The sequence below is a fragment of the Gracilinanus agilis genome, chromosome 1 (assembly GCF_016433145.1).
Source record: "Gracilinanus agilis isolate LMUSP501 chromosome 1, AgileGrace, whole genome shotgun sequence".
NCBI lineage: Eukaryota > Metazoa > Chordata > Mammalia > Didelphimorphia > Didelphidae > Gracilinanus > Gracilinanus agilis.
The window spans coordinates 141,656,592-141,682,174 of NC_058130.1; the positions used below are offsets into that span (position 1 = coordinate 141,656,592).

Sequence of the window (25,583 nt, forward strand, 5' to 3'; positions counted from 1 at the left end):
TATAATTTATGTTGATATTTTTGTTTTTCATTTCCCAATATACCCTTCCTTCTTTCCCCTCCCAAAAGTTTTATCTTAGAACATAGAAGAAAAAAAGGGGGAGGGGAAGCGAAGCAATACTGTTGTGGGGGATTTGAGGGAACCCCTGGGTTTCAGGAAGGATACCCTTTGCAAGAAAGCAAGACTCTGAAACTTAGCTTAAAAATAAAAAGAGAAATTTATTAAATTAGAAGGTAATGTTGATTCTGGCCAAGAGGACAGCATAGGTAGAAAACTGCCTCCCAGATGACATTAATTCTGGGGTCTTTATACTCTTTACAACAGTGATGTGACCCTGTGCCATGGTGAAGGGATTCTAGAGTGGTATGCACTAAGGCACAGGGAGGGGGTTGGTCATCTGACCAGGTTCTGCCTGAAGACATAGGGGGGTAACTCATAGTTTAGGAAACATGACTGATAGATATCTTAGATACAACCTGATGGTATCAAGACATAACCTAGATGTATATCTCTCTGTCCATCTCTACTCTAAAGGACAATCCTAGGAGGATAATCCTCTCTGGGTCTTATCGGAGTTATGTTTTGGGTTAGGAGTCACAATGATGTAATCTAGCAAAGGAATTTTCCTGCTTACCTTTTGTTTGAAATACTTCTATAATTGGGGTACAACACCCCTGCCAATATGACCCAACATATTAATCAAATCCAACATTCTACATAGTGTTCTTTATATCTCTGCAAAGAAGGGAAAGCAGAATATTCTCATACCTTTTCTTTGGAGCCAGTCTTGACCATTATTTCATAGCATTCACATTCAGGTTTTTGTTGTTCTTTCCTTATTCATTGTTGTAGCTGTTTTTTATGTTGTTTTTCCTGTTGCCAAACCCTGAATCTACTCCTACCATTTGTTTTGTTCCCGGTCCCCTTCGCTCCATTCACACATAGCTTATCATTTCTTCCTAAGACTATAGCAGTAACCTCCTACTTGACCTCCACTCCCGACTCTCCCTGCCTCAAGCCTTTCTCACCTCTTTGCTCTCTGATTTCAGTGATAATTGCCTCTAGTATAAAATCCAAAATCCTTAGTCTGGCAGAATCTAAAGCCCTCTCCAGTCTGACTCCCTGACTTTTCCATCCTTATTTCATATTAAGTCCTTTTTCTAGTCAAACTTCCCCACCAGGTACTCTCTGTACATCATTGCACTTGATTGCCAAGTCAAGAGCTTGAAATCTCAGGTTTAGAAATTGGAGGAGAGGTGTAGCTGCTTCCTCCCTTGCAAGAAGGCATCAGAAGTATTCCTTTCATGAGGCAAAAGGAGATGACATTTATCAGAGCTATGCTTTCCCCCTTCTTTCCATGCAAACGTGTTCGTTTAGAACAGGGGTCGGCAACCTTTTTGGCCGTGAGAGCCCAAAATGCCACATTTTTTAAAATGTAATTTCGTGAGAGCCGTACAGTGCTCACAGTGCACGCTCCTATAACAGCGCCTGAAAAAAAATTGACTTTTATGGCTCCTGCAGAAAGAGCCATACGTTGCCGACCCCTGATCTAGAAAATACCCAGAACAGTAATGGAGCTGCCATGTTCCTCTTACAGGCCTGACCTAAGCATTTTTTGGAGGGAGTTGAGGGAGAATACTACTTAGGATATTTCCTCTGTGCCCTCTGCTCCTCACCCCGCAGCCTTGGAACCTATCTTGCCAGCTGCCTAAGATGCTGTGAACTAGAACATGCTACCTCTCCAGTGGTGAATTCAGATCTGCCAGAGCCTTTTCTCTCAGAGTGAGGCTGAGGTCCCTAGGGAACATGCAGCATCTGGGAAAACACTGACCTGCGTCACATCCAGCTCCAGCCCTAGGGCTGCTGAGTCACCCCTGCTGATCTAACCTGGAGTAGCAGAAAGGGACTTGGCCTGCTCAGGCCTTCTTACTTTCCTGGTGATGCAGGACTGGGGGGCAGCCATGAATTAATTCCTTTAATTCAGGTTTTCCAAAGGGAGTATTTTGGAAAGTCCCTGTTCTACAGCTGAGCAAGGCAGCTGCCTGGCATTTGGTCCCTGTGTTTGGATTACAGATAGGAAAACTGATCATTTGGGAGGGATTTGGGATTTAGTTTTGATAAGTCCCACCTCTAGGACTAAAGAGAAAGCTTATCAGCTTATCTGACTTAACTTTGGCTCTCTAAGCTGCAACCTGCTGGCCCTAGGGTATGATTAAAAGTCCTTTCCCTACTTGTTGTAGGTAATTGTGAGTTGATGTTACTATCTCTAATTACTCCATTTACAACTTTATAAAATCTGTTTGACCTTGAGTCAGCCCTTCCCTGGGGGCAGCATGTAACAATCCAATTTTCAGATTTGGAAGTTAGCAGCTAGACTGGCACTGTTGGGTAATGTTTAATTGGATCTCTGGTGCCTGGAGGTATCCTGACCCCAAAACTTGATAAGTGGAGAGTAGGGAAAGGACAGTTCCGGGAAGGCCCTCTCCAGAGGAAGCTTGGCCTAAGTGCTAAATAGGAACAGAGGCTGGTTAGTTTAAAGGCTGTACTGTCTTCTGCCACAGAATGTTAGTATTAGGAAGGACCTCACAGGTCATCTAGTCCAACCTATACCGGAACAAGAAAGAATCTTTTTCTACAACATCTCTGACAAGTTCAGGCTCTAGGTGAAAGCCACCAGTGAAGGGATACTTGCTCCTTCCTGAAGCTATCCATTCCATTTTAGCACAGCTGTAATTGGCAGGAAGTTTTTCCTTGTTCTAAGCTGAAATCTTCCACTGTCACTTTGACATTTTCTCCCAGTTCTGCCTTCTACAGCTACATAAAACAAGTCTAATCTCCCTTTCACAAGAAATCCTTCCATCTTTTTACATATTCTTACCTTACATTCCCAAGTATTTCCTTCTTCAGGTTCAATATTCCTAGTTCTTATTTATCTTATCTTTTACATTACCCTTATTTCCAAGTATATCTCTCGTTTTCTATTCAGCAAGCCAGCCCTTGTGACAAAGATTTAAAAAAATAATCATGTATTTATTTATTTGAGATAAACTGAAAAAAAATTTTCCCATCTTTTTCCTTTGTCAAGTTCTGTGATTTAAGTTCAATTGCCAGCTAGTATATATGTATATGTTTATTTGAAATAAACCTTAAAAATTTTTCCCTTTTTCCTTTGTAACAAATTTAAAAAAAAAAAAAAAGAAAAGAAAAAAAGTTTAACAAAACTTAACACATTGACCAAGACTAATAATATATACAGTGATACTCCAAACATACAACCCCCTCCCCCACTGTGTAAAAAAGGAGAGGAAGACACATTTGTTGAACCGTTTTCCAGGGACAGTTTTGGTCAAACATCATTCAGTTCGGCTTTTTTGTTCTTCCTATTTACCTTGTAATCATTCTGTCTGTTTTATTGATTCTGTTTATTTTACCAATTCATATGTATCGTCATCTTTTTTTTAAACCTTTACCTTCTATCTTAGAATCAATAGTATGTATCAGTCTCAAGTCACAATGAAGGGTTTCAGTTATAACAAATCATGAAGATATTAAAGATGTATTCAAAAAGCTGACTCTAATGAGCAAAGGGTTCATGAACCAGACTTGTGGATATATTTCTAATATTTCACATTATTGATTTCTGAATCTTTAAATTGGATGGAACTTAAATTTTGTTGAACTTAAAAGTTAAGCCTCTATTATTATCTGCAATCTGAAAGCTAGCAAGCAATTTGTGTAGGTCCTTTGTAATGACAAAAAGATCTACACTCTTCAATTCTAAAGAAGTTTGGTGCCAGTGTTCTGGGAAGAAGGTTAGATCAAAGTCCAGAAGGACTTTGAAGTGAGCTACTTTCCTGGGCATCCTGATGTACAATTATGTTGCTATCCATTCCTTTATCTTGTAATTGGTTATCAATATTATGGTAATACCAATCCTAAGATCCTAAATTAAATCAGTGCAGCTTGCCCAGTCCCCTACCCTCTCTCTCTCTTGCCCTGGGTAACACAGCTAGAGATAGGCTAGCTTTGAACCCAAGACCTCCTATCTTCAGGCCTGGCTCTCTTTCCACTGGACCACCTGGCTGTGCCTTTCCCTTCATCTTTTAAAGAAAGTGTCATTCAGATGCTTGGTTGGGCAGACAACTCTAACAAATATCCAGTTAATTAAATTCCCTCATCCCCATTTTATCAGGCCTCTGTGGCAACTTTGTGGTCTCTTTTCTGAATTCCTCTTCTCTTTTCCTTTTCTTCTCTAGATCATTGTTGTATACTCCCATGAAAATATTCCTCTTCTTTCTCCCCCCATTGATCTTCACCCAGCTGCTCTCTACTATGATTTTCTCCCTTTGATTCCCTGATTTCCTCACACAAGGATAACTTTATAACATACTGCTACTAACAGCCATATGCCAATCATGAATCCCATCCTATCAGATCTAAGTGCTTCTCCTATAATGCTGAATTTCCCTCCTTAGATTAAGATTTTTAGCTTAACTTATTTCTGATCTATATTTTGAGCATTTGTATGAACATCTGAACCCATGTGTTTTATTGCTAGCTTTCTTCTTGAATATTATCTCCTGTGAATTAAAAACCTTTCTGTGTTACACCTACAACTCTCTATGGTATCTGACTTGGCAGATCTGTAAGGGCAATTTCCTCTTCCTCTTTTTTTAGCTTAAAGCTCTCTTTATCAAATTTGTGAAACTCCAGGGACAACATAAGAAAACTATGCTCTGTAACTTGTTAATTTTCTGTGCCCTGAGCTGTTTGATTTTTTTTAAGAGAACTGACCTTTGATTAAAATGCACTAAAGAGAAGAAAGGGAAAACTGGGGCTGGCTAGCAGTTTTTTGGAAGCCAGGTGGGGAGCAAAACTTACCACTTACCTCATGGGGTTGCCATGAAGACCAAATGAAAGGCCATAGCTAACGCACTTTGCAAATTTTAAAACTATATCAATATTAGCTATCATTATCATCATCATCATTATTATTATTGAGAAGGAACCAACATCCCAGAAGCACTAGGGTACTTTTTTGATTAACAGTCATTTAAAGCAATTTAATTTATTTACCAATAGTATAAAGTCCCCAGGTATCAAGGGACTTACAGTTTAATAAATTTGAAAGGGAACTTTGGGTAGAATTTAGCCTGAGATCAGATCTTAAGTGTTTTGGGACCTCTTTTATTCTTCCCATTCTCATCCTAAATGCCTAATTTACCAAATGAGTCTTCCCTTCCATCCCTGTGTCTCCTTCAGGCTGGCAGGGCTGGAGCTGTACAGATGACACCAAGGCCCAAACAGTGGTGCAGCAGAACCTGGCCACCCTGCTGCTCACACTCAGCAACCTCATGTTTCTGCTCCCTGTCGCCGTTGCTGTCTGCCGCCGCTACCTGGTTGAAGCATCCGTCTATACCTATACCATGTTTTTCTCTACGGTACCTCCTTTCGTTTCTCCTCTTTTCTTATTGTGCCCATCATATGTTTATTCTTTCCTCCCGTCCAGCCTTTCCTATTTCCTGGAAAGGGTTTCTTCCAAATGCAGTTTGTCAGGTATGAACATCTCCTTAAGAAACTTGTGTTTTAAGAAAGGGCCCTTCTCTCACACTGGAAGGATATTTCAAAATAAGGTGCTGAGCTAGCCCTTATGATGATGAATATGAAGTCGGCTTTCCTAGACCTTACATGGGGCAGAATATCAACAAGTGATAATATCATACAGAGTAGAATAGGGTTAATAAATAGGAGAGGCAGAAAGCAAATGCTCTGGGTGTCCAGAGGAGATATAATCAATCTCTCATGCCTGGAGATTAGAAGAGACTTCACACATGTGATAGTGCTGGGGGGGCGGGGGGGAGAGGATTTCAGTATCAGATTGTAGAGGGCCACAAATGCTAGCCTAAGGAATTTGTGTTTTATCCGAGAGTCAATAAGAAACCATTGTAGCAGTGAGAGACTAGAGGACCTTGGGAGATTAGGTAGGAGACTCATAAACCAGGTGAGAGATTCTGAGGGCCTGGACTAGGGTGATAATAATGGGAGTGTAAAATAGAGAATAGATGCAGTCAATTAATTTAATGACTGGATTTGGGAAACAAGAGAAAGAGAGAATCAGAAATTATCCTGAACCTTCCTGGGCAGAAGGGCAGAGTATCTGGAGATGATGGCTGGAATTTGACCTCTGCTCTTTTCCCCTTTTTCCTCCTGCAGTTCTATCATGCCTGTGACCAGCCTGGTGTGGCAGTACTGTGCATCATGGACTATGACACACTCCAGTACTGTGACTTCCTGGGCTCTGTGGTATCTATCTGGGTTACCATCCTCTGCATGTCCCGAGTAAAGACTTATGTGAAATATGTAAGTGTTGAAATCAGGGGACCTTTCAGCTCCTTCTAGAAACTTCTCAGAGATGTTTGGGAGAAAATGGGAAGCACACTCTGCATATTTCCAGTGAAGGGACAGGGGAAAATTAGCATCTGGGCACTGCCCTGAGAAATCATGCCTGCATGAACCACTTTTAAATGGCAAACCTGCACAGGCAAGTGTAAAGGGACATTTAAATTGAGGTCACCTTTGTTGAAAGAACAGGGCAAAGGACAGTCACTCTGGCATTTAACTCATTTCCTGAAGGGAGGGAACTCAGATCCTAGGCATTCCACAGCAGGAGGAAATGGTGCTTGTTAGGTGGGGTTGGGATATGTCCCTTGAGCCTCCCTTTCTGCAAACCCACACCCTACCTGCCCTGCCCCCATCTTCCCTGTTCAGCTTTTTGTGTGAGGTGGCCTTCAGCAAGATCCAGAAGCCAAATGGAGTCAAAATAAACTAGTGAGGAGGAAGAGGCAGAGCTACCTTTCTTTTCAGCTGAGCCCAGGGCAAGAAGAGGGGAAACACCCTCTCCTGCCTTGAGCTTTTCCTTGAGAATGGGGCACGGCTACCATCCTCAGAGCCTCCAGCTCCCAGAGTCTACTAGAGCCATTTCTTGTATTTCCTTCCCTGGTAAGATGCCCTTGCAAGAACCTGAGACATTGGGGAGAAGGAGGGCAGCAACTAGGTGTCTCAGTGGATTGAGAGCCAGACCTAGAGATGGGAAGTCCTGGGTTCGAAGCCAACTTCAGACACTTCCTAGCTGTGTGACCCTGGGCAAGTCATTTAACCCCCATTGCTTAGCTCTTAATGCTTTTCTCCCTTGAAATGAATATACAGTATTGAGTCTAAGACAGAAAGTAAAGATTTAAAAAAAAGAACCCAAGGCCAGAGAAGGTGACTGATGGCCATCAGCATTTTTTAATTTAACATGATGGACTCATATTGGAAGCAAAGAAATGAATCTCTTTGTCCTTAATATAATTGGGGGGGGAACCCTCGATTTTGGGGGGCAGAAGATCTAGATCCAAGTTCTGGCTCAGTGATTGGGCAGTCATGTGATTTTGGGCAAGTCACTTTACCTCCTAAGATCTCAAAGATACTGAAATTTCAATGAGATAATACATATAGACTCCCAGACCACCTGGCTGACGGATGGGACATGAATGGCCAGCTCCCTTCCTTAGCAAGCACCAACTCCAGCAAAAAACATGAAATTTACTCCAGAATTATAACCAAGAAATCCTGCAAGAATTACAGTGACCTTCTTCACCTAAGAACTATACCAGAAAAAAAACACACTTTTTTTAAAAAAAAAATTTTTTTTTAAACCCTTACCTTCTGTCTTAGAGTCAATACTATGTATTGGCTCCAAGGCAGAAGAGTGGTAAGGGTAGGCAATGGGGGTCAAGTGACTTGCCCAGGGTCACACAGCTGGGAAGTGTCTGAGGCCGGATTTGAACCTAGGACCTCCCCGCTCTAGGACTGGCTCTCAATCCACTGAGCTACCCAGCTGCCCCCCCCCCCCAAAAAAAAAAACACTTTAGAAGGTCTTAGAAAATATGGAGGAGAGCTTGCAAGCACCACAAGCACCATTAGACAAGCAGCCTCACAGCTGGGCTACAGATATATGTAACCTTTAAGGCTTTATGTCAGAGTCAGCAAAGAGTGGAGGGTTTCTCACAATAGGCACCTTGAAAACCAAAACCCAGGGAAATCAGCATCAATCATTTCAACATAGCAGTGATTAGAGTGGGATAGCCTCTGTGCGAGGGCTCTGAGAAAACTCTGAGTAGTTTGTCCTGTAGTACCATAGAGGGCCCTGAGGGACCTGTGCTCTGAACCTTCATGATCCAGGGGGCCTAACTCTGGGAGGTAGAGGTTGGTACAGGAATCCAGGGTGAGACCAAGCAGTCTGCCATTCCTCACCTGGAAGTGCAGCAAGGTGCAAAGCCTGGCCCTAGTACAGAGCCCTAATTCAGGAACTAAAGCTGGAGAGATTAATAAACCAAAGAAGATTCCAACAATATAAACAATTATTGTAGGTCCAGAGACCCCCTAAAAGGAAAAAAGAATAACTATAACAACTATAAATTTAGGCTCAAAGGAAAAATTTTATTTCCTAAGAGGACTACATATAGGAGAAATAAAGAAATAGTGATCAACACTAGAATCTGAATGCTGGGGCCAAGCAGAGAAGGCTGCTTCACAGGCTAGAACTGATGCCTGATGGGCTGTTGGCATTCCCCTTTTAGGTGCTTTTTGTCTTGGGGACCCTGATCATTGCAATGTCCCTGCAGCTGGACCGGAGAGGCATCTGGAACATGATGGGCCCCTGCCTCTGTGCCCTCATTATCATGATCACCATGTGGGTAAGGATCCCATGGGGAAAGTTGGGACCCTGTAATAGAACTCGGCCCTTGGAATTCCACCTTTTTGAGACCTCAGATTATGCTACTTAGTCTTGTGGAAGATGTTTTTCCTATAGTCTTCCTTTAATTCTGTGGGTCTCAACAACTAGAGTAGATTGATGGCTCACCATACTCTTTTCATAAATATCCCCCCAAATCTCCATTGCTCTCCAGAATCTTTATTTGCTCATCCTGCTCAAACTCAAGCCATAAGAGAAGTCAGCAGTTTGAAGAGGAAGTTAATAGAGCCCTGGACCTGAAATCAGAAAGTTCTGAGTTCAATTTTAACCTCAGATACATTCTAGTTCTGTAACCTGGGCAAATCATTTAGCCTCTGTTTTGACTCAGTTTCCTCATCTGTAAAATGGAAATGATAATAGCACCTACTTCCCAGTATTGTTGTAAGAATCAAATGAGATAACTGAAAAATGCTTAGCAGAGTGCCTGGCATATAGTAGACACTATATAAATGTTGTTATTCAGTCACTTTGAGTCATGTCCAGCTGTTTGCAACCTCAATTGGGGTTTTCTTGGCAAAGATTCTAGAGTAGTTTGCTATTTAAATACTTCTCCAGTTCATTTTACAGATGATGAAACTGAGACAAACAGGGTTAAGTGATGAAGCCAGATTTGAACTCTGGAAGATGAGGCCCAGCACTCTTTTATCTATTGTACCATCTAGCTGCACTACATTTATATAGTGCAACTAGGTGGTACAATAGATAAAGAGTGCCAGGTTATTATTATTATTAGTTGTTATTATTATTAGCTGTTTTATTATATGATAGCAGTTTTTAAAATATATTATAGCATCATTATTATTATATCAATAATTATTATTAGCTATTTTTAAGTCTAGCCAAAACTTAATGTTTACAAGGTAAGGGTGAATTCTACAAACATTCAGATGGTTTTGGAAATCAGCCTTATGAAGTTATGAAAAACAAAGTCTAGAACTAGAGCTGTAACTCAGACTGACCACTAAAAAGAAATCTATCCTTGTTTATATGTAGCTTATAGATGGACAAATAGATATTTCTTTTGCTCTCTCTTTAGGGTTTACAAAGTACTTTACTCACATAATAGATCATGTAAGTAATAGTATCCCATCTTACAGATGAGAAAATAGGCCCTGGCGTTGTCTGTTGTTTTCTTCAGATCATTAAAGGCCTCTAGTTTAATTTAGAAGTCATCTATTAAGTGCCTATTAGATGCAAGACAAGCTAATACACAAAAGTTTGTCACCAGTTTCCACTAGTTCACAAAGAAAACCTATTTCTTTATAGATCAGTTTCTCTCAAAGGAACTCCTCACCATGAGAGTAGTAATGGATCAGAGCCCAAGGGTTATCCCATAGAGAGCTGTGACCAAAAGTGTATCTTTGTTTTTAAGCCTTTACAATGAGCAGTTAACTGAAGTAGATCCAATATTTAAATACAGCTGAGCCTTAAATGAGTCATTTTTTTTATGGAAGACAGATTTCCCCTGGTTAGAATTCCCCAGTTTCAGAGCTGACTAAGAAACTGTTTTTCAAAGTCTGAAGGGTTCCCTACATACCAATTGAATGACTAGCTGCAGAGAACATTATCCAACTCACTTGAGATCTGAAGAGAACCAGAGTTATATCTGAAGGGGGACGGAATGCCCCTGGAGCCTAGACAGAAGCTGCTAATATATATACACTTGGCCTGCCTCCAGGGTTGGTCAACTGCCTGGAGCTCCTTTGATTTGACATTGTTCAGCCCTGGGCTAAAGATGAGATAGACAAGTAGTAGTTGTCTGAAGAAGGCAAGTCTTCAAGAGCATAGTCTTGTGACCACCTTAGTTCCACTCCAAGATAGGAATGAGTTGGGTAGAGTGAAAATAATATTGGACTATGTAACAGCTAGTTGATCCACATTTGAATCTTAGTTTTCTCTGTGAAATGTGGAAGAATAATCACTATATTATTTACCTCACAGGTTGAGTGAAAATCACTTTGTAAATTATAAGGTTAACATAAGGTAATAATACTATAATTCCCCATAACCCAGGTTTCCCTTAGGGATTTGCTAACAACTATTCCCAGCTACCTTCTTGCCATTCCCTGAAGCTGGAAGAGAATCCATTGTCTCTTCCTATTTACTCTGGCATTTGGTCCTCAGGATTAGGCTTAGTGACATTTCATGATTAGGAAGTAGGGTTGGGGATAAAGTCCCTGGTTCCCTCCAGTTCTAAGGCAAAGGACCCACAATCTCCTCTCCTTCCCTATTTGTATAATCCCACATAGTACTTTTCAAAGGTCTTTGCCATCTGAATGTTTAATAAATGCTTCTTGCCTTGCTTTGCCAATTGTTTCTCAGAACATGGTAGCCAAACAAATAATCTTCATTCGACAGAAATAAGGCCAAAGAAAGCCCAAAATGACTTACAGTTACACAAGTTCATCACTAGGATCTAGATCTCTTTTCAGCCAAAGCAACAAGAACCCTTTATCTTTGATCATTAATAGATGTGCATCTCTTCTTGTATGGCTTAGGTATACAGATGTATTCATCGACATCACTGCTATCCCACATCATGGAAGCGATGGGCCTTCTACCTCCTCCCTGGAATCTCTCTGGCATTTGTGGCCATTGCCATCTATACTTTCATGGGGACCAATGACAACTACTTCTACACACACAGCATCTGGCATGTGCTGATGGCCAGTAGCGTGGCTTTCCTACTACCCCCACGTGACAAGAACACAGAACCCTGGGCCTGGTCACAAAAGCTCACTTGCCGCTACCAGCTCTGTAAGAACACCCAGGAGGAACTCTATGCGGTGACGTGAAGTTACCTGGCCAGTGGCCCAGCTGTTCTTCTGCAGCAGGGACTGCCAGTGATAGGCTGATTCCTCCTGCCTTCCAACTCATCCCGCAACTCCCACATTTCCTCTCCCTCCAAGAATGGAGGGGATATGCTTCCTATTTGATTTCTGTTTAAATAAAATCATCCTGAGCACAGTTTTTCTATTTCTACCAAGGGAAAAAATATTATTCTCTTCCCCTATTCCCAAGTCCAGTTCATGAATTCCAGCTCTGTCTCTGTTTGAGGGGCCTAGAGGATCCAGATCTGGGTATTTGCCATCAAAACAGCTGCATAACAGTCAGCTTAAAACCAGAGCCTCTGGCCCTCCTGACTGGTCAAGGGTAGACTTTTGGTTTGATGGGATATCCAAAGAAATCCCATGGAGGTCTCTAGCTTCCTAAACTGTTAAACTGTACTAAAGTACATAACTCAAAATTGCAGGCATTCAGCAAGTTTGGGGACAGGTCTGGAGGAAAAGAATAGAGTAGGGGAAGAGAAAGATGAAGGTGAGTCAGAACTGCTTTTGCCTCTTCTTTGAGAAACAGTCAGGACATACATGTTCTCTATTCCACAGGGAGAGTCCCGGCCACCAGCTACCACAGTCCAGGGCTGCATGGCTGAATGCTAACCAACTTACCCCATTTCATGCCCTCTTTAACTTATCTCTGAGACTGACGGGGTCAGCACCTTGGATTGGGTCATGTTGGTAGTTTCACTGTAATCTTTATTCTGGTTATTTTCTAGTGGAGTTGTCCTTTTTTTGCCCTGCCCTTGTATCCTCTCTGACTCCACTACCCATATTTCCCAAAAGCTGCTGAGCCTTCTATCTGGAAAAGCAGTTGTATTCATCAGGCTAGGTGAAGGAAGCAAACTATGGGAATCCTGAATGTTGGAACCATTGGGATTGTGTCCAGCAACCTGGAATTAAGATCAAAGCTGCTGTTCAGTTTTGTTCAGGGAACTAACGACAAGTCTGTGAAATGGAATCAGTAGGGAGAGCTGTAGGTGACATTCTCCATGGGGAATTTACTTAAGCACTGTCATCCTGCATGGAGGCAATTCTGGGTAATGGATAGAGAGCCAGCCTCAGTGTCTAGAAGGAATGTCAGACCCAAGTCCTCCACCTTAACCCTGAACAAATCACTCTAGAGCACACCTCAGTGCTCTAGGCAACTGTCTTAAGTTACAGAGAAGGTTCCACCTAACAATACTAGAGGAAGTTCCCCATCGCAACAAAATCACAGGTCTAGTCTAGTCTACTCTCCCTATTGTCATCCTATCAGGAATCAATCTATCCTGGTATGATAGAACTCAGGCTGGGTTCAGGGATATCTGGGGTTGTGACCAGAGTTAATTCATTTGTCCACCCAGGAATCTTCCTTTGTTCATTCAGTTGTATATTTATTTCTCTCCTACTATGAAATGTTCTGGTGCTGGACTGAATCAGTGACCCTTAGAATGGCTGTCAAATGGATATTTCTAAAACATAGGTCTAATTTATCATTTCTCTGCTCAAAAATCTCTGTTGTATCTAGGTTAAAATTCAGACCTCAGCTTAGACAACTGAGATTTTTGAGCAGAGAAATGATAAATTAGACCTGTGTTTTAGAAATATCCATTTGACAGCCATTCTAAGGCTAGGGTTGGAAAGGGAAGAAAGGAAAGCCAAGTAAGAGGTGATAGTTGTTGATGAGAGCCTCAATTAGGCCTTATAAGTACGTAGAAAGGGAAGGATTCCAGAAATGATATAATTGACATGATATACTTCTAGCGGTATAATTGACATGAATTGACAACTGACTATGAAGTAAAGGAGAGAGAAGACTATAATTTCTATATTGCAGACTTGGGTAACTGGAAAATGGTGGTGTTTTCAATAGAAATAGGAAAATTAGAGTCCATTTTAAAAACATTGAGTTTTGTTTTAGACACGTTGAATACAGTTGTGCATACAATATCCTTTTGAAATGGATGGGATATCCAAATGAAAACATATAAGCATGATTGAGATTGTCAAAAGTGTACAAGAGTGGGGCAGCTAGGTGGCTCAGTGGATTGAAAACCAGATGCACAGACAGGAGATCCTGGGTTCAAATATGGCCTCAGATACTTCCTAGCTGTGAGACCCTGAGCAAGTCACTTAACCTTTATTACCTAGCCCATACTGCTCTTCTGCCTTGGAACAATACGCTCAGTATTGATTCTAAGTTGGAAGGTAAGCCATTTTTATTTTTTTAAACCCTTAACTTCTGTTTATTGACTCCTAGGTGGAAGAGTGGTAAGGGTGGTCAATGAGGGGGGGGTGTCAAGTGACTTGCCCAGGGTCACACAGCTGGAAAGTGTCTGAGGCCGGATTTGAACCTAGGACCTTCCATCTCTAGGCCTGACTCTCAATCCACTGAGCTACCCAGCTGCCCCCATTTTTATTTTTTTAAAGTGTAGCAAGGGGACCAGGGCAGTGCTTGTCCCCTTTTGTTGTTAATCTCCCTCAAAGTTAGACATCCTGCCTGTGTTCAGGTGGTGATATAAGAATCATAAAGGAGAAAAAGGAGAAGCAGCAGAGAGAGCATGGAGTCTCTGAAACCCAATGGAGAAGAGTCCTTAGAAAGGGGTATGGTCAACATTGTCAAATGTAGGTCAGACTGGATTAAGAACTGGGAAAAAGTCATTAGATTTGGGAATAGCGAAGATTCAGACACTAACAGTTCAATAAAAATGACCTCGATTGGCCAGGCTAGATCTGGCCTGGAACTTCTTAAAACACACCAGTGTGACCTGACTCCCATGGGGAAGGATGGAGAGGGAGCGGGGCCGGGGTATGTGTGCGTGAATGGAGAGCGCGTAGCACCTCCATCCACCCCGGGGAGGGAATGGATGCCACACGAAAGACAGCTGAAGCTGAACCAAGAGCCTGGGGCTTGAGGGGTCAGCTATTGAGCCTGCTGCAGCTTCATTCTCGTCTCCTGAATCAGCTTCCATCCTTACCCACCGTAAAAGGATCTTCCCAGCCCCTTCTTGGTGCTCCGCCCCCCCTCCGCCCTCCGCTCCGTTCTCCGATACATACGGATTTCTCACGTGATCTAGCGGCGGTGATGGATAGATCCCCTATCCTGTCAGAGCGAGGAGGGAGGGGACACCGGCTTCAACTTCCGCTTCCGCCGGGGCCGCGGGCACTTGTAAGTTTGGTGTGTTAGGGGGTGTCCCTTGTGGGGGGCGGGGGTCGGAGGAGGTTTCCTTGGCTTCTGCTTTCTCGCTTCGAAGTCTAAGTGAAGGCAGTCCAGAGCTGAAGAAGCCGGGTGGTCCTGGGAGGGCCGGGGAGTGAGGGGAAGGGGATGGAGGAGAACCGCGCTAAGGTCCTGAAGCCTCCCATCATCAGAAGCCTTTAAATATTATATGTTGTAGAGGGCGCTTACTTTCCAGGTTCAAGTTGACCTCGATGGCCTCTTGAGCACCCCTAAAGCTCCGAGAATCAGCGACACCTTTCTGCAGGCTGTCGGGATAGGGACTCCCAGCATGAGGAGGGCCCTCGAGATCATGGCCGGGAGGGAACTTCTAGGGAAAAGAAGACTTAGAAGAGACGTATTTGAAAGGATTCCACTTCTCCTGTTGGCCCCCAGAGGCATAACGAGGGCGGCAGAGAAGTGGGGCACTTCGGAGACCGATTTTGTCCCAACATTAGAAAAAGAACTCCCCAACAATCAGAGCTGTGTCCCGCGTTGGAATGGGTTGTCTTTTTAGGAGGCCATCTTTTAGGGATGCTTATACCTTAGAAAGCATCTAACCTCCCCTCTCCTTTTTATAGGTAAGGATAGCATAGAGTAAGTGACTTGATAAAGAAAAATGGGCTCACATTAAAACCCAGGTCTTCTGAGCCAGTGTTCTTTCTCTTCCACTATACTACACCACTACCAAACAGAATCAATACTAGGTATCTGTTCCAAGGCAGAGGAGTGGTAAGGCCTAGGCAACTAGGGTTAAGTGAATTGCACAAGTACACAGGGCAATGAAGTGTCTGAGGTTAGATTTGAACTCAGGACTCCCATCTCCAGGTCTGGTTCTATCTCCACTGGGCCACCTAGCTGCCCTTTTCCCTTCTCTTTCCAAGAGGCCTATGAGCACTAGGCTAGAAATCAATGAACTTTAGCTTTTCTTCCAACCCTTCATAGAACCATAAATAGTTAGAAGGATCCTTGAACCTTTCATTTTACAGAAAAGGAAACTCAATCCCAAAGATGTTCGAACTGGTTTTGTCAGGGTCACTCAGGTAGGAAGTATCTGAAGCAGGATATATACTTAGATTTCTAGACACTAAGTCCAACTTACAAGCCATTCTGGATTGGACACAGCTATTATTGTTAGGAAGTTCTTTTTGATGTTAGGTCAAAATCTGCCTCTTAAGCCTCCCCTTCCCTGACCAGTTCTGCTTTTGGTAGATAGGACAAATGGAATTCCTCTTTCACTTGACAGCTGTTTAAAAGAGTTATATCCGTCCTCTGGCTTCTTTAAACTAATATCACCCTAAATAAGGTAGAATAACCTTTAAGGTAGAATTAAACTAGTAGATGAAGATTTCCAAAGGCATAAATTAGATAGTTCTTTCTAGCTCTAGTTCATTACTTCCCTATAAACCTGTTCTTTTTATGAATTATTTTTTAGTTAATTAATTTATAATTTTTTCCATGGTTACATGAATCATGTTCTTTCCCTCCCTTCCTCCCACCCTCCTCCCACAACCAACAAGCAATTCTACTGGTAAACCTATTCTTAAAAATGAAAGATCTATAAGATCTCTTCTAACTGATATTTTTGTATTATGGCCTTAGTGGTAGTAGATCAGTGGTTCCCAAACTTTTTTGGCCTACCGCCCCCTTTCCAGAAAAAATATTACTTAGCATCCCCTGGAAATTAATTTTTAAAAATTTTAATAGCAATTAATAGGAAAGATAAATGCACCTGTGGCCATCACCGTGCCCTTGGATCCCTGCAGCACCCACCAGGGGACAGTGCTGCCCACTTTGGGAATCACTGTAGTAGATTATACTCTTCCCTTTCCCTAGCTAGTATTTTGCTTCTCCCATCCCATAATAAAAATAAATAAATATAAGTGCTAGACTTCCCCCTTCCCCCAACAATAGTTTAATGCACTTTTACTTTTGAATTTATATTTGTGGTCTTTCCTGTTCATTACACCTTTGAGAGGCATAGGAGACAATGGTTACAGTTTCCATTTTATAGTTGGAAAAACTGAATGGTAATGTGACCACTCAACTGTGAATTATATGATTGCCTTCCAATGATAGATAAGGGAGAATGTCACCTGTTAAATAAAGCTCAAGGCCTCTTCAAGAGGCAGAGAATTTTGGAGCACTGTTATAAACTAGTTGTATGCAGTAGAGTAAGAAAGTTTACAAAATGACAAAACTAGAAAGGGACCTTGAAACATAAAAGTAGAATGTCAGCCCTGGAAAGAACCTTAGAGGTCACCTGCTCTAAGCCATTCACTTTATAGGGGGAAAAGCAGTAGGCTGAAAAATGGGGCCAGAGAGGGGGTATAATTTGCCCAAATTTATACAGTGAAATATATAGAGGCCAGATTGTGGAAAGCTTTAAGGACCAAACTAAAAATTTCAGTCTTTATTCTTTCATTTGATAGAGAGTAATTGGACATCTGTTAGCAGGAGAGGGATATTACCCAAACTTGAGTGTCTGGTTCCTATTATGCTCTTTACCAGGTCATTGTTAACCCTAGTTGTTTTGTTTTGGTTTGTTTTGTTTTGTTTTTTAAACTGGTTAAAATGTATAATAAAGCAGATTGATATTATGGAAAGAGTACAGGATTTTAGGTTAAGAAAGACAAGGTGGCTCAATGAATAGAAAGCCAGTCCAGGAGATGGGAGGACCTGGGTTCTTATTTGGCCTATCTGTATGACCCTGGACAAGTCACTTACTCCCAGTTGCCTAGCCCTTATCACTCTTCTGTCTTGGAACTAATACTTAGAATCAATTCTAAGACAGAAGGTCAAGGGGTTTAAAAAGAAAGAGAAAGAGACAGGTTTATATACTAGCCCCAACACTTGTTATTCGGGTTACTCTGGGAAAGTCGCTTTATCATTTCTGGACCTTAGTTTCTTTAACTATAAAGGAGGAGATATATTAGATCAGAGGTTCTTTCTTTTTTTTTTTTTTTTTTTAACCCTTACCTTCTGTCTTAGAATCAATACTGTGTATTGGTTCCAAGGCAGAAGAGTGGTAAGGGCTAGGCAATGGGGGTAAAGTTGCCCAGGGTCATACAGCTGGGAAGTATCTGAGGTCAGATTTGAACCTAGACCTCCTGTCTCTTGGCCTGGCTCTCAATCCACTGAGCCACCCAGCTGCCACCCAAATCAAGGGTTCTTAACCTTTTTGGTGCCATGAATCCCTTCTCAGAATAATGTTTTATTATTGATTATTATCATAATTGAAAGAAATTATAAATTTCAGTTAGATGTTAATGAAAATAAAAGTGTCAAGTTCATAGATACTACTCCTCCCCCAAAAAATTGTCTCGAAGCTTCTTAGATATCTATAGACCCTACAATGAGAACTTTTGGACTAGTTGATCTCTGGAGTTCTTTCTAACTCTAAGTCCTACAATGTTATAACTAGTGATGTGAATGATGATACCAGAAATAATTTGGGGCATTTTTCTTTCACAGTAACTCCCCATAATGCCACTGCACAAATACCCTCCTAAACTGTGGAATACCTTGAAGCTGAGGCAGGGGATTTACTCTCGCTTGCCTGAACACTACCTCAAGGCACTGAAGAAAGAAGAGACTCCTACTGCAGTCCATTATAAACCTCATGGGGTCAAGTACAAGATAAACCCAAAGAATGGACAACGTGAGCTTGTCCAGGACGTTCCCATCCCACTATACTTTCCCCCTGAATCCCAGCGGGGACTCTGGGGTGGTGAGGGCTGGATCAGAGGTTACAGATACACCAACAATGACAAGGTACATATGTCCATGTGCACGGTGTTTTTATGTGTGTTTTGGGGAGGAGGCAAAGCTAATGAGGGTAGTCTAATATGGAAAGAGGACTTGGACTCAGATATTCTGAATTCACAACAAGCATTTCTTCCTTAGCATCACAGATGCCTCTATAATGGGAGGGTGAAAGTCTGGTAGCCTTTCTCCCCCTGGTAGTGGCAGGTTCTTGGATTTGAGGAGGACCTGGTAGAGAAGAGTAAACCTGCCCTCCCTTCTCCTTGCTCTACCAAGCACATCTTCTTACCTTTAGTTGTTGCTAAATCAATAATAACATGGTAAAAAGGAATGTCTCCTCTGATCACCTCCTGTTAGCTATCCCCACTCTGTCCCTGACTTTTCTTGTCCCCTTTGGCACTTTTATACACAAGCTGAACCCTTTGACATCACATGGGCTTTAGTCTCCCAGTCTTTGCACATGCTTAGTTATTTGGAATGTGAATACCAGTGAACCATGAACACTGGGTTTAATGTGTCTCTAGTAAGGTGGAACTTTTAGAAGGTCATTAGTGTTAGGAGAAGGTTGAGAACTCCAGAAGAATTCAAAGTGGGACTGACTGATGCCGAGCTAACCAGGAGTTCAAGATATGAATGGGGATGAAAATGGCAAGGGTTGAACCAGGTAGATCAGGACCATATTGTAGAGGGATATAGAATACAAAGAGAACAGCTAAGTGTGCTGACAACATAGATAGTTTAATAAAATGGGCCCCACTTAATATAGTATAACTTTCAGGGTAACTATTTAAAAATTGGCCCTCTAAATAAATATACTAAATATTCATAACTTGTTTCAGATAGGGTTCTCATATCCCAAGGTCCTGACCTCTGACAAACCTACAAAGCTTTTGTGTATTTGGTGCCCTATTGAGGCTTTCCCCTTGAACCAAAAGAACAGGAGGGATGACAAAACTACACATGAGATAGGAAAAGAGAAGAAGCAGCAAACCTTGAACTAGATGGGGCAAGTGAGTCCAGGGGTGGGCAACTCAACTGAAGCAAGGAAGAAATACCAAATCCGTGTGTATTGCCAATTGTGGAGTGAGATGTTGCTTCTCATGCAGGAAGAGCATTGGTGATTATGTAAGAAGTTTGCTTACTCTTAGAAACTTTTTTCTGCCTTTAGCTCTCAAAACGTATTAGAAAGACGTGGAAGCCCCATCTCTATGAACGAGAGCTTTACAGTGAGATCCTGGACAAGACATTCAAAACAATGGTTACCATGAGAACTCTGGATCTAATTGATGAAGCCTATGGATTTGATTTCTATATTCTCAAGGTGAGGCCCCAAGACTATGGAGAGGGAAAAAGAAAAGAAAAGCCAAGTTTTATTTTGGGGTCAGGATCAAAACTAGAAATGGGTCAGCTTTATTCTGCCTGGGCTTACTCTTCAGATAGGTTGGTGGCCACAGCTGGCACTTGACATTAAACTAGGGATTTATGGTTTCGTTTCCTTTACGGTATTTTGGGGAATGAAACTCTCAGTGTCCACTCTGTATTCCAATGTTCAGTTCACATTTTAGAAAGGGTGTTGACAAATGAATATACCCTGGATAATGGGAGAACTAGGAAGCTATGTAACAACATGGGGACCAATTTAAAGTGAAAGAACTGTGTTTAGCTTGGCAAAGAAGATACTTAATGGGGAACGGGAACAATGTATGAAAAGAGTAACACATTATAATTATCTTCAACTATTTGAGCTCTATATCTTAAAATCCTATAATCCTTTGGGTAGTCATGTGAAAACTGGATTAGATTATCACCCTTGGCAGGATAACTTGTGTTTAAATCCTGCCTCTGTGTGATTATTATTGGCAAATCATTGACTCTCTCAGTGACCCTGACAACTAATAAGATGATAAATTACAGAATGGTTTCTGATATTCATTGATAAAGGATTTTCTCATGGGGAGAAAATGAAAATCACATACACAAATGAAATCACAGGTTCAGACAAAGAAAAATTAAACTTGTTGTGCTTAGCTTCCTCAGAGGACAGAATTAAGACATTGCTACAGAGAATCAGATTATAACCTGATATAAGGAAGAACTTCCAAATAATCCACACAATCCCAAAAGAGATTGCACTGGACCTGCCGTGGGTAGTGGTGACTCTTCTATCACTAGAGAGCTTAAAATGGAATGTGGATAACAATGTGTTCAGATCCTACGATATGGTATAAGGAGTTTTTGACAAATATAGATAACCATTGAGGTCATTCTGAAATTCTTTTATTTTCTGAAAATGGTCCAGAGCTCCCTTTGTGATCCATTGACTAATATGTGATGAAAGTCACTCCAAAGAATGTCCATTTTATTTAAAGGTGTTTTCCATTACTGATATGAACCTGTACTCAAAAACAAATTTGTATACTTTAATATAATCAAAATAATTCTGTTTTACTCTGGCAAACATTTATATGTGTCTTTGTGTATGGAAATGGGAGATGTGGATAGTGGTCTGAAAAGCCTTTTGATTAACCCAAAAGTTTAAGGAGGCCTGAAATAGAATAACAGCTATTTGTCCAATCCCTTTAGGCCTCAGCACTGCTTTCTTTTACCTATTTTTCCCCTAAGAAAAAGTGAAGTAGGCCCCCATCTAGTCTGTAAGAGATCCTGACTATCCATGTTAGAGAATGGGAGGGCTGAACCAGATCTGGATGTGACCTGACAGATATAGATACCTATCAAAGGCTCTGTGATGATGGGTTTCATTTGCATTCCAGAAAATTATTGAAAAACCAAATTCAGTTACATGATCTGTGCTTAATTTATGTGTGTGACTTTACCTTCAGACTCCAAAAGTGGATCTGTGCTCTAAGTTTGGGATGGACTTGAAAAGAGGAATGCTATTGCGTCTTGCCCGGAGGGACCCTCAGCTCCACCCAGATGATCCAGAAAAGAGAGAAGCTATTTATAACAAGTACAAGGTGAGTAGCCAAACTGATTTTTTGGCCAAATTCTGAACATCCATTTTGAGTTAACTCATCCATGGTTTATTCAGGCTGAGATCTGGATTATCTGCCTGAGACCACCTTTACTCTTCTTCAAATGGATGTTCCCTCTGATTCTGACTACTACCTCTGGCACAATTGGCTGTTCCACTAAACTTATTAATTATGTATGTGTGTATACACAATTATATTCAGTTCAACAAATGTAAATTATGAAGCACATGCAGGCACTTGACAGTTTATAAAATGCTTGCCTCGTGATGGGCTCTGAGGTAGGTAGAATGACTATTTTTATCACCATTTTACAAATTAAAAAGAAAACTTGTAAGGTAACCCAACTTGGTAATGACAGGACTGAGATTCAGACTGGGTCTTCTGATGCCTTAACCTGGTATTCTTTCAGCTTTGTTTGTGAATCATTTTCCAAACCTTAAAGTACTAATTCAAATGTTAGCTATCATTTTTATTATTATTATTATTATTACCACTACCTCACAAGATCTTAGGATCATTCTCCCTGTTTCCCCTTTTTTCTTTTTCTTTTTTTTTTTTAACACCCTAGGAGTTTGTGATCCCAGAAGATGAGGCTGAATGGGTCGGACTGACATTAGAGGAAGCAGTGGAAAAACAGAGGCTCCTGGAAAAAAAAGTGAGTATCAAGAACAGGGTCTTTCAAGGGCCAAGAGCAGCATCCATTGTTTGTCTGATACCTTAACTGGTGTTCCAGGCTATTTAGATCTGACCTAAGAAAACTGACTTGTGAGAGGACAAGAGGGCCTGTTAAACAGTAAAGAGGCATCAGACATCATCCTCTCAAGATGACAGGCTAGAATGATGGGCATGAAGCTATGAAAAAACTATATCAGCTCTGGGTAAGGAACAGGAACAGACCAAGTCTTGTGTCCTGTTTTGAGTCTTTCTCCTTTTTCTGTTGCTTTTGTCAACTCTCAAGAATTGGCTTTGATGTACTCTAGACTCATAGCTGCAACTCCCCTTTATCCTTTTGTTGTGGCCACCCTTCTCATCCCTCAACCCACTCAGACATCAATTTAGCAAGCTTATTTATAATGGGCAAAAAGATAAAGCTATACAAAATGCACAGTCTAGATAGTGTAAAGCAAAGGATCCCATCCTCAGACCCCTAAACCATGTATAATATGAACATCAAAGCACTTAAGTTTTCCTATGTATACTGCCATGTGCTAAGTGCTTGAAATACTAAGATAAAAGACAAGGTCCCTCTCCTCAAGGAATTTCTAGTTGAGTAAGAGGTTTCAGAAGTACACAAAATGATTGTGGTTGAAATTACAAAATGATTAGATATATTGGAAGAGATCTACATGGCCTAGGAGATTCAAAGAGCAATGGATCATTTTCAGTTGAAGGGATCAAGGAAGGCTTCATGGAATAATCTGGCAGGTAGAAGGCATTTAATAATGAATTTGAATGACTGCTGAGTGAGTCAGCATTCAAGATTTATTTATTTTGTATAGCGAATTGCAATTACTTTCTTACCAACAACTTTTTGTGTTAGAGAGTGTCATTTTATAGTTAAGGAAACTAAGACTGAGTGAGATGTTCCTCAGAGATTTGTCCAGCCACACAGCGAAGTGTTAAACTCTAGACCTTCTCAGTCCCAGGCCTGCCCCCTCTGCATTGCTCCCAGTTGTCTTTTTAGGCATAAGAGGAGAGCTTGTTCAAATGCATGGAAGAAGAGGATAAGGAGAAACTATACCAAACTGGCACTGATTCTGTGGTTTTCTTTTCATACCCTCCATAATACAAATAGATACCAAGAGAGCAAACTCCAGCAGCTCTTTTTATATCCCTTGTGAACTCATCACTCAAGTCCCTCCCCTGGACATCCCAAGAATTCTCTGATTCATAAATAGCCACTGAGGAGGTGAACTAAAGACACCTCAACTCCTCCCACTTTGCCTTATCACTGGAAGAGACTAGTCTTTGTTCATAGAAGAACATTGGCACACCCTTTCCTCCCAGCCTGTAGATCTAAAGTGGCTGCAGAGTTGGCTCTCTTCCTTAATCTTTCAGATCGATCCCGGGGTTCCACGTAGCTGGTCTGCCCTGCCCTTAATCCTTTTAAGATCTAAACAAAAGGGAAGACTCAACCCAGTTTCCTAGCCTGAGGGAGAAACTCTTTCAGCCTGACCTTAGAATCAGACTATACTTGGGTGGGGCTAAAAGGAAAATTGTTTCACAAAAACATCCTGGTTCAATATTAATTTTCCACATCTGCAAGACCCTCACCCACTGTTTCTTCCCTTTTCAGGACCCTGTCCCTCTGTTCAAAGTATATGTGGAAGAACTCATTCAGCAGCTTCAAGAGCAGGCACTCTCTCAGCCAGCTGTGATGCAAAAGAAAGCCTAGTGAGCCAGAACTTCCCAGAGACCAGATTGACTAAGAGACCCTCTGTTTCTTATCATCATCATCTTATCCAGGCCAAACCCACTGCTGCTTATTTCACAGGGATTTGGGAAGCAGAATAGATGAAGACTTCCTGAGTCCCTGCTGCTGGGTTCTCTGCAGAGCTCCTGGCCTGCCTCTGGCAGTAACCAGAGTGACAGACCAGCTCCAAATCACAGGGCACCTTGAGCTCCTGTTGATACTTTGAACTTGACACCTTTATTTCTCTGAGACAAGTTATTCAAAGGAACAATAAACAACCCATCCAAGGATCCAGTTACTGGCCAGTGCATTCCTTTAGCCACCGACACCAATGCCAGAGTCCTACCAGGAATTTAGAAGCTAGTGAAGGCTTGTGCAATAGAACCGCTATCTGCAACTTGTCACATACCTTGTAGTTTCTTGTTATGAAACCAAAATACTATGGATGCTCTTGAAGATATTTCTAGTTCTTGGAACCCCTTCACACAAAGTAGATGGCCTCTTAATTTTGTGTGTGTGTGTGTGTGTTCTAAAAATTCTATAAAAACTATAGAATCTTCAGTTTGACAAAAACATGCAATGGAAAAAGATCTGGATTTTAAGTCTCAAAGGGCCTGGTTTGAATAGTTCTGCTAGTCATTATCATTGTGACCATGGGCAAGTCACAACCTTTCTGGGCCTCAGTTCCTCATGTACAGGATAAGGAGATCTGGATAGAATAGTCTCTTGAGGTCCTCTGTACTTCTAAATCTGTGATCCTATGAATAAGGATCTTATGATCTCTTAAGCCATGGTTTTCCATTATCTCAGGTTGATGCTGCCTTCCAGACTGCTTGTGTCAGTATCTTGTTATAGTAAGGACCAGCGCTATATACTCCAGGAGCTGTATCTGATATTGGGAAGTGGTTCTCAGCAATCTGGATTATTTGGAACAAGTCAGAACTTGTGCTCCAGGGTTGTCCTAGTTCATGATGACAGCTTTCCTTTATACACAAAACAGACTATGAGGGCATTACCTAGTTTGCTCTCACAGATCTGTGGGTAGTTTCTGGAATCTGGCTCTTGTTTCTATTGTATACATAGGCTGTGAGCGGAGGCCTAGAAGGTGTTACACAGAAGGTGATAAAAATGTCAACAACTTGGGTCTCCCAAACCAGTTTGCTGTATAGGGTTTAGAGCTCTGATACTGAGATTTAGGATTTTGTTTGAGTTTGGCTTTTACCCTTAGTCATTACCTTTGAGGTAAATTGGAAAACTAAAGCTAGTGATAATACCAACTCACAAAATTTTTAGTGCCTCTTCTATCAAAGTACTTTCTACCCCAGAATTAATCAGCTGGGATTAGGGAAATGGTTCCCAAAGTTTTTATATTCAGTGCAGGCCCTGTCCTTGGCCCTGTCCTCTAAAACACTTTATCGGTAACAGGTACAAACATAAAAGGCAGCTTAATCTGATTTGGAAATGGTCCAAATTTAGGAAAACGTTCTAAGGGAGGTAAGGTGGGATGGTGGAAAGGACACTGAAATCAAACTGTCTCATGGCCGGTTGTGTTACTCTGTATTCATCACAGAACCTCAGCCTC

General features: G+C 41.5%; 2 protein-coding genes across 2 annotated transcripts in view; both read left to right on the plus strand.

The window, feature by feature from the left end:
• Positions 1 to 11,764, plus strand: part of PGAP6 (post-glycosylphosphatidylinositol attachment to proteins 6) — a 34,175-nt gene extending 22,411 nt beyond the window's left edge. Inside the window, exons 10-13 of the mRNA XM_044657611.1 lie at positions 5,263 to 5,441; positions 6,214 to 6,360; positions 8,622 to 8,738; positions 11,296 to 11,764. Coding sequence (XP_044513546.1) covers positions 5,263 to 5,441; positions 6,214 to 6,360; positions 8,622 to 8,738; positions 11,296 to 11,592 — 740 coding nt within the window. The 3' untranslated portion in view covers positions 11,593 to 11,764. The remainder of the gene's footprint in view (positions 1 to 5,262; positions 5,442 to 6,213; positions 6,361 to 8,621; positions 8,739 to 11,295) is intronic.
• Positions 11,765 to 14,750: 2,986 nt separating this feature from the next.
• MRPL28 (mitochondrial ribosomal protein L28) lies at positions 14,751 to 24,296 on the plus strand. Its single transcript, XM_044657142.1, has 6 exons — positions 14,751 to 14,785; positions 18,305 to 18,604; positions 19,764 to 19,916; positions 21,436 to 21,570; positions 22,157 to 22,243; positions 23,885 to 24,296. Exons 2-6 carry the CDS (start codon positions 18,317 to 18,319, stop codon positions 23,981 to 23,983), a joined length of 762 nt encoding a protein of 253 aa, XP_044513077.1. The 5' UTR covers positions 14,751 to 14,785; positions 18,305 to 18,316; the 3' UTR covers positions 23,984 to 24,296.
• The last annotated feature ends 1,287 nt before the right edge of the window (positions 24,297 to 25,583 follow it).

Excerpts from the sequence above, each read along its gene's own strand:
- MRPL28 (XM_044657142.1), top strand. The coding sequence starts at position 18,317 with ATGCCACTGCACAAATACCCTCCTAAACTGTGGAATACCTTGAAGCTG. Across the intron at positions 18,605-19,763 it reads GATACACCAACAATGACAAG|CTCTCAAAACGTATTAGAAA; the intron begins GTACATATGTCC and ends TTCTGCCTTTAG. Across the intron at positions 21,571-22,156 it reads CTATTTATAACAAGTACAAG|GAGTTTGTGATCCCAGAAGA; the intron begins GTGAGTAGCCAA and ends TTAACACCCTAG.